At 37.4% G+C, this 8175-nt stretch overlaps 1 protein-coding gene across 1 annotated transcript in view; it reads left to right on the top strand.

The window, feature by feature from the left end:
- MPP4 (MAGUK p55 scaffold protein 4) overlaps positions 1 to 8175 on the top strand; it is a 41124-nt gene that overhangs the window by 20543 nt on the left and 12406 nt on the right. The window contains exons 12-14 of the mRNA XM_019635614.1: positions 2137 to 2154; positions 4753 to 4791; positions 6189 to 6202. Coding sequence (XP_019491159.1) covers positions 2137 to 2154; positions 4753 to 4791; positions 6189 to 6202 — 71 coding nt within the window. The remainder of the gene's footprint in view (positions 1 to 2136; positions 2155 to 4752; positions 4792 to 6188; positions 6203 to 8175) is intronic.

Here is an 8175-nt window from a genome sequence, read left to right as displayed (position 1 = left end):
TTTTAAAAAAACTTGCAGTAATATTCACTTCCTTTCTATAATTTTAATTTAAATTCTTTATTAGGTAATATATTCACATATTTCAAATTCAAAAAGTACAAAACTATATTCAGTGAAAAGGTCCTCTCTTTCCCTGTTGCCTTAATCAGTTTTTTTTCCTGAGGCAATAAATAATTTCAGGCTCTTTCGTATCCCTCCAGACATACTCTGTGTATATAAAAGCAATGGTGTATATTTTTTCTCCTCTCTCCCACCCTCATCCTCACCTTTCTTTTTTTCAGACACAAACACATATACCCCTTGCTAGTATGCTGTACAAACTGTTCTGTTCCTGGCCTTTTTTAACATTATATACCTTGGAGATGATTCCATCTTAGTACATAAAGAGCCTCCTCATATTTTTTTAAACAGCTTATTGGCTAAATAAGTTATTGTGCATTTGTACAATCACTTATTAGTAGACATTTGAGTCATGTCCAATCTTTTTAATTGTAAACAATGTTACAATGAAAGGCTTTATAAATATATCTTTTCACACATGTATCAGTATACAGCATTGGCTGATCCGAGGATGCATACATTGGTAATGTTGCTATATATTTCAAGTTGCTCCCTATATAAATTCTGGTTTCTTAATTGCTTATATCTCTTTAAAATGCTAACAAGAGTTGTTTTAACTGATGAGAAAGTTGGTTTATGTCAAATCTTTCCCAGTCACCTAAATTAACCTGTACAATCAAATCATTCATATACTCCAGCGGTTCTCAACCTTCCTAATGCTGCGACCCCTTAATACAGTTCCTCATGTTGTGGTGACCCCAAAACCATAAAATTATTTTCGTTGCTACTCTATAACTGTAATTTTGCTACTGTTATGAATTGTAATGTAAATATCTTTTCGTTTTCCGATGGTCTTAGGTTACTCCTGTGAAAGGGTCCTTCAACCCCCAAAGGGGTCATGACCCACAGGTTGAGAACCACTGATATACTCATTTCTTTGCCACACTCCCCTGCTTATGGACCCCTAAATCTTGAGGGAGGGTGCCTCCTTCCTCCACCTGCAGGCCCTCTAATATGTGTAATATATTACACATATATATTATATTACACATGTAATGTGTAATATCTGACAACCTATAGGAGCTTCTGTGACATTCCACCTTTCCCTTCCCTCCAAGCTTCTTTTTTATTTTATTTATTCTCTTCTCTTTTATTTCATTATTTATTTATTTATTTATTTTAGGCTCCTGTAGCACCCCTGCTTGCCATTATGGCCCAATTGCTTAATGCCATACATCTCATTTAAGGTTTATATATGCCACAGAGATACCACAAACTTGNATCCAGGAACCCCTGTGTTGGAGCCCCTGACTTAAACAGTCACCTCTCACAGGGGTGTTTCTGATGGAGCACAGTCATTTTCTAAACGATTAGATCATTCCTTTTTAACTGTTTTTAGAGGATTCTGCAATGAATATTATTTTGTATCTCCCTGCTCTGCTTAAATGTTACCTTAGGGAAAAAAATTTCAGGAGCTGGTAACTGAGTCAAGAGGTTTAGGCATTTTGATTAATCGAGTGTTACTGAAAAGTTCCAGGCCTATGTTAGTTTGCAGATGGTTATTAAAAAGTTATTTACTTTAGATGCACTTATAGCTATCACCTCTCTCTCCCTCCCTCCTTCCCTCTTCCTTTATTTCCTTCCTTCCTTTCTTCCTTTCTCCCTTCCTCCCTTCCTCCCTTCTTTTTTTCCATTTGTCCTTTCTTCCAGTCAAGATATGAGTTCCTAAAATATGCTGAACTAAGCATATTAGTTCAGAAGTGAATAGAATGCAACTTTTTATAGCTTATTGGGATGGAAACAAGTAGGATTTGCCAGAGCAACTATTGTAGACCCCCATTTCCAACAAGGCTCATAAATATATTAGTTTCTATAGGAAATTCACTTATCATTTTGTTATTAAATTTTTACTTAATTTCTAGAGAATCAGCCCAGAATATTAATTATTATAATTTTGACATTTTGCTTTTTTTATTGTAGGTAAGTTAATCTGAGAAACTGAGCATAGACTAATATGTGCATTCCCTCTCTCCCTCTCCCCTCCCACCCCTTTCTGCTTCAATCATTTGTACCCAGCGATTTCTATGGAAGAAGGTAAGAAATAGTATTTGAAAAAAACTCTCATCTCCAAAGTCTCCTAGAAATTTCCTGTAATTTTCTTATATCACTTCAATTCAATTTAGCTACTTATTAAGCTGTTACTGTATACCTAGTAGTGGGCTAGTTACTAATACCCCAATTTAAGAAAAAAAGATCAGTCAGAGGAACACATACACAGTGTAATTATCCTAACACAGAGAGGACTAAAAGAAAAGAGAACTAACATTTACAGTATGCAGTCCCAGAGTCTAACACAGCACATGGTAAGAACTCAAAGTTGTGAAATGGATGCACTGTTTTGTGTCAACTGCTTTATATACATTGTCTTACAAATAAACTAAGGAAATTGTGATTGTTTGCATTTTATGGATGAAAAGATTGGGGTTCAAATAAGGTAAGAATATTGTCAGCAGTTACAAGCAGTGTAGCCTGGGTTGAATCTTCAGTCTATCTCAAGGGCAAGTAGGACCTCCAGTTCTTACCTCTCCCCTGCTCTATGCCCAGACACCCAGAGGACACATTAGATGTCAAACACACTCACAAAAGCAAGCCAGAAAGATGCTCTTTGCTTGTAGGAAAGCGGAGAGAAGAGAGAAAAGCAGTCCCGTAGGCCACCACCCCCCCCATTTCATCCCTGATACTGGAAACGGGAGGGGGCGCATGGGTAGGCCTTTGGAGAGGGCTGGGTCTCTGTGGTGTTGGTAACAAGCCCACAGTCTTAGTCCACTCGGGCCGCCGCAACAAGAGATCACAGATGGGTGGCTTAAACAACAGATATTTATTTTCTCACAGTTCTGGAGACTAGAAGTTCAAGATCCAGGTTCTGGCAGGATTGGTTTCTGATGAGACCTTCTTCCTGGCTTGCAGATAGCCACTTTCTCTCTGTGTGCTCATGTGGCCTCTCCTCTGTGAATGCAGAGGAAAAAAAGAGAGACAGGAAGAGATATGGTGACTTTTCTTCTTTTTGTAAGGCCACCAGTCCTTTTTGGATTAAAGCCCCAAACTCATGACCTCACTTAACCTTAATTACCCTTTTAAAGGCCCAACTCCAAGTGAAGTTAAGATTTCAACATATGAGCCTGGGGGTGAGGGGAGACACACATCAGTCCATAACAGCCACCCTTGCCAATATTGTGGAGTTGTTGATTTTGAGGGAGCAAAATCAGTGGCTCTTTTTTACAAGTTTGAAAAATCAGGGATTCCTGCGAATCACTGGAGGATCACTCCTGGCTTGTGTAGAACAGGAAAGACAATTGTAGCTTTTAGTTTTCTTTAAAAAAAAACAACAAACTCTAGTTACATCCTAGGAACTAATGAATTCACTGTTGTTATTAATTACTGACCTGGAAAATAATCTCTAAATGAATATAAAGAATTGAATGACAGTGTTGAAAATCTCAGCTGTGTTACTTGTTTATCTATGCCCCTCCTTCTATAAAACAGTATTATTTCATAAAAATTTTCATATTTTCTTGAAAAACATTAATTAATGATGTGCTCTTTAAGGAAATGGTGGTGAATGCTACTTTATGACACTATAGCTTATTATACAGACTATGATTTGTACTTTTGGAACTTGTACAAGTCCTATTCGACTACTATTTGTTCATCACCTGGAAAGTTCTGATCACTGTGCCAGGCACAAGATGTACAGCGCTAAAAAAAAAAAAGAGAAAGGTATTTTTTCAGAATATATATTCAACTCAACTATTTTGATATTAAAAGGAAATTTTAATTCAATTTAATAAATAACTTATCATGTACCTACTATGTGCAAGACACTGTACTAAGTTCTGTAAATTATGTAAAAATTAGTAAGATGGTTTCTGATTTCCAGGAGCTGTCTAGGATGGTGAATAAGGTAAACACCCAAGTGATTATATTACAAAGTAGAGTAGATGTGCAGTAGCAGAGAATTCAAGATAACAGGAAGAAAACGCTAATTCAGTTCATGGCAGGAATATTCACATTGATCAGTGTTTGAGATGGACCTGGAAGCATTATAAGCAAAGGGAACAGCATATGCAAAGCACAGAGGAAAAACCAGTGATGTCTATTCTAATGGTAGTGTAAGTTATGTGAAACAGAAAAGTAGACAATAGCCTTCAAAAGTGGGCTTGTGTCACGATGTAAAAGGTTTTCAGTATTAGGATGAATGGTTTTAGAAGTTATATCCTTTTATTCACTTATACATGCCCAAGCTAGAGATAAAAACAGTTAACATTGATTGAGCACTTACCATGTGCCTGAGCTTTTCATGCATTCTCACTTATTCTATCTTATACAGTAAGTATTATTACCATCCCCATTTATAGATAGAAAACTGAGGCTTTGAGGTAAACTAATTTGTCCAGCATTCAAAAGCTAATGCTTTTTAAGTTTTAACCGTTTTGTTATATAGCCTCTCATATCATATATTTTTATCTCAAACAGTAGAGTCCTTTGTATCTCTCCGAGTGAGCAATAGTTGTAAAAGTAACATTAGCATAAGATGGTCTGAGTTTTGCTGATATAAGCATATGCATAGGGAATTTTGCTGGTGATGCTAACATATTATAAATTCTGTTTTTCTCTTTCTATGCTTTCATATAGAAGATGACGTGAAGATTGATGAGAAATGTGTGGAAGCAGGTACCAATTCCTCTTGGTAGATTTACCACTAGAATAATATGAAACACTTCAGCTATAGAGTCTCTGAAACAGAGTTGGCCAAAGGGGCCACAAGCCTTTCCTCTGAAAGAAATGTGTAAAATGAATTCCCCCCACCCAACCCTCCTTTTTCTGTGGTTCTGACATTTGGGAGGGAAGCACAACTATGGGAATGTCTCCAGGCTCCAAAACAACCTTCTAGAAAACAGCATCTTGGAAATGATCACAGCAACACTTAGTAACACTCAGGTGTTATGTTCAGTAACATTCAGGCAGAGCATCTGGAAAACCTCATGCTCTTTGTGAAAACCTCATTTTCTTTATAAAATATTGAGATATCAAATTTTTTAAAAATCAAAATATATGTTTTGTTATTGTCTGATACCATCTTCTGGTAGATTCTAGTATCGATAAATAGTAGCAGCTTCCAAAAATTTGAGAACTATATAAAAACCTTTTACATTTTTATACTTAAATTTTTTTGTAAATTGGGAAAAGATTTTTCATATTTAGTGACAGAACTAAGACCGACTCAAGAATCACTAGGGTTTGTTGGGAGACTAGTTGGAGAGACTTTGATCTGATAGGTGAATTTGTCTTGGCTTTATGGTGTTAGAAAACATAATTCAACTGAATAAGTTTTAAAGATCTTATTGCCTTTATTCAATGATTCAAGAAACAGGTGGCATCTCATCTAGCACACAGAAAGGAGCTTGGAGGAGCCGTATAAAATGAAAGACTTTTATAGGCAGAAGGGAGCAGGAACTAGCAAAAAGCGGATTGGTTGTGGCAAGGTCACTGTCCTTTAGGGGATGGCAGGAGTCTAGTGGGCAGGAGAGGTCAAAACTGTAATTAAGGTAAGTCTTAATTTGATGATGTGGTATTTAGCATAAGTGACTTCATTTTGTCACTATTGTCTTGTTTTTAACAAAGGGCTAGTTTAGTTTTTAGAAACTAAAGAACAATATGAATANAGACACACTCCTTTGGATTTAGAAGAGTTCTCAGTTTATGAAAATGCAAACGGCCTTGTGTTGGCGACACCTTCAGTGATCACTCCCCAACTTGAAGTCCCCTGAGGTCTCTCCAGCTAGCACATCCATGCACACACTGGCAAGCAAAGCTGCAGAGCTGCACACAAGCCTTCATTTGGGCTCTCATTGCAGGGGTTAAATTTTACACTGTTCAGAAGCTCTGATTAACAGTGGTGTGTGCCTTTGATGACTAAACATGGGAATGAATGTAGTTTGTTTGCCAGACAGTATTATTCAAACAGCAGTTTGGGGAAATGGTTAGTAAAGGGAGCCTTCTTGCCCCTTTCTGTCCTGAGACCTTGAGGACTAATCTCATTAAACCTTTATCCCTGTTTGTGTCCTCAGCCTTCAAAGCTCAGGTCATTTATTATTCAAATGGGGTGGGAGGATAGTTAGTAAAGGGACCCATGGTGGCACATCTTGTGAACCACCTACTGCCTTAATAGATAGAGTGCTGTAGCTTGCAGAGCCCTACTGGAACCCGCTGAGTGAGGGCCTTCAGAAATGGACCTCTGACAGACCCCTAGGAAGGAGTGGGTGAAGGAGATGGGCCCCAGGAGGAGGGAGAGGGGGCTGAAAAGGCACTAAAGCAGACAGTGGTATCAATGTCACTGATTTGCCCATAGCAAGTCCTCACTCACTTTATTTCTCACTTCTCTAAGCCGAAAATTATTTTTTCTTTTAGTTTTCTCTTGAAAAGATAAGACAAAACTAGAGAGACATTTTTGAAAGAAGAAAACAGTCTTAAAATTCCTCATACTGACGATATTTTCATACCACCTTCCAGTTATGGGAACATGTTTTACATGGTTACATCGGCAGCTGCAATACCACTTTTTTTAACTTAACATTTTATCANTGATGACATGGTATCATCAAGTATCTGTCCCTCAAAGTAGTGTTGACATCATTAGTAACAACATAGACCCCACAAAACATTTTTTAAAAACTGGCAACCTTTCGGGGTATGCTAACATTACTCACCCACTTCCAAGTGTATGTTTCCTCACCTTCTCTGTTGCATCAGTCTACAATTGCTTTGGCATATTATCAAATATGCCAGTTCAATTAAGGCAATTTCTCTCTTTCTCTTATCATATACAAATAAATGTTTGTGTTCAGTTCCACCTGTCTTCAAGGGGCCAGGTGGAGATGGAAATGTGTGCCTGGACCCAAGGAAGGGAAAGGACCGAGGACGCTCAGGCCAGAGGCTGCTGCAGCATCTGCTCCAGTGCCCTTTCCCCACTTTCTCCACTTCACGGGACTGTAGCAACATGGCCTCTGGGAGAGAAGGAGAGAGGAAACTCAAAGCAGTTGCCTTCCTATAATTTCTCACTTTCAAGCCCCATTTCATGCCAAGTAGAGAGGAGTCTTCAGAGATAAAAAGCCTTCAGAGGGAGTCTTAGATAAGCAACTTGCAGGAAAAGTTACTGTCAGCTGAACAGCAGAGTCAGGTCAAATGAGTTTCTGGGTGCCCAGTTAGGTGTCCGTTTGCCTCGCGAAGCCTCACCAAAGTTACAACTTTCTCTAAGGATGTCCTGCATTTCTCACTTTTGTCATTTGTCTGTATTTGATGGAAGCCTTGATCTTCTCAAAAGCGTAACATTTTCATGTCTTTTTTATTTTTCACTAACCCTACTATCCAGAGGAACTTTCAGAAGGTAATTGTTTGTTTTCATTTCCTGCATAAGCCAAATAGAGCTATGTTTAAGATCTTTCAGTGCTTCAAAGTGAATTCTTGACAAGGTTAATTTTAAGATAAGGCATGATATTTTTAAGGGTGAAATCAATGATGAAATATCCAATTTCATAGAAAATATTTACAAATAAATAATGAAGTAATTAAGCTTGATGACTATATCCCCAAGTAAACATTTCCTTTTAAACTTATTGACATATTTCACTTAGGAAAATGTGCTTAATTACCAGAAGATGAAATTGATATTGGTATGCTTTCTTTATATTTAAAAAAAAGTTAAGAAAAAAGACTAGATATGTCATATTTATTCTATGAACAAATGTTCTTTATATGTTATTTAAACGATCAGAACAGACTTGTGTAAGTGAAAAGGACCGTATGTTAGTAAAAAGTAATTTGAAAGTGACATTTTTATAACATTTTTTTCCCTGTAGTTTACAACCATTTTTCTGAGACCCCAGTGAAAGCAGAGACAGGAGTTTAAACTAGCTCTACAGGTTTCAGAGCCACTGGACACAGTTTTGCTCACTTTAGTCTCTCAGATTCCTGGACAGTCAGAATCCATTGGCAGCCATAGAGCGAATATTAATTTTATACAGAATGAACCATTCAAAAGGGAGAAAATAAAAACCC

The sequence above is a fragment of the Hipposideros armiger genome, unplaced genomic scaffold (genome assembly GCF_001890085.2).
Source record: "Hipposideros armiger isolate ML-2016 unplaced genomic scaffold, ASM189008v1 scaffold_23, whole genome shotgun sequence".
Lineage (NCBI taxonomy): Eukaryota > Metazoa > Chordata > Mammalia > Chiroptera > Hipposideridae > Hipposideros > Hipposideros armiger.
The sequence above is the reverse complement of the archived record's forward strand: the minus strand, read 5'-3'. Positions and strand labels throughout refer to the sequence as shown.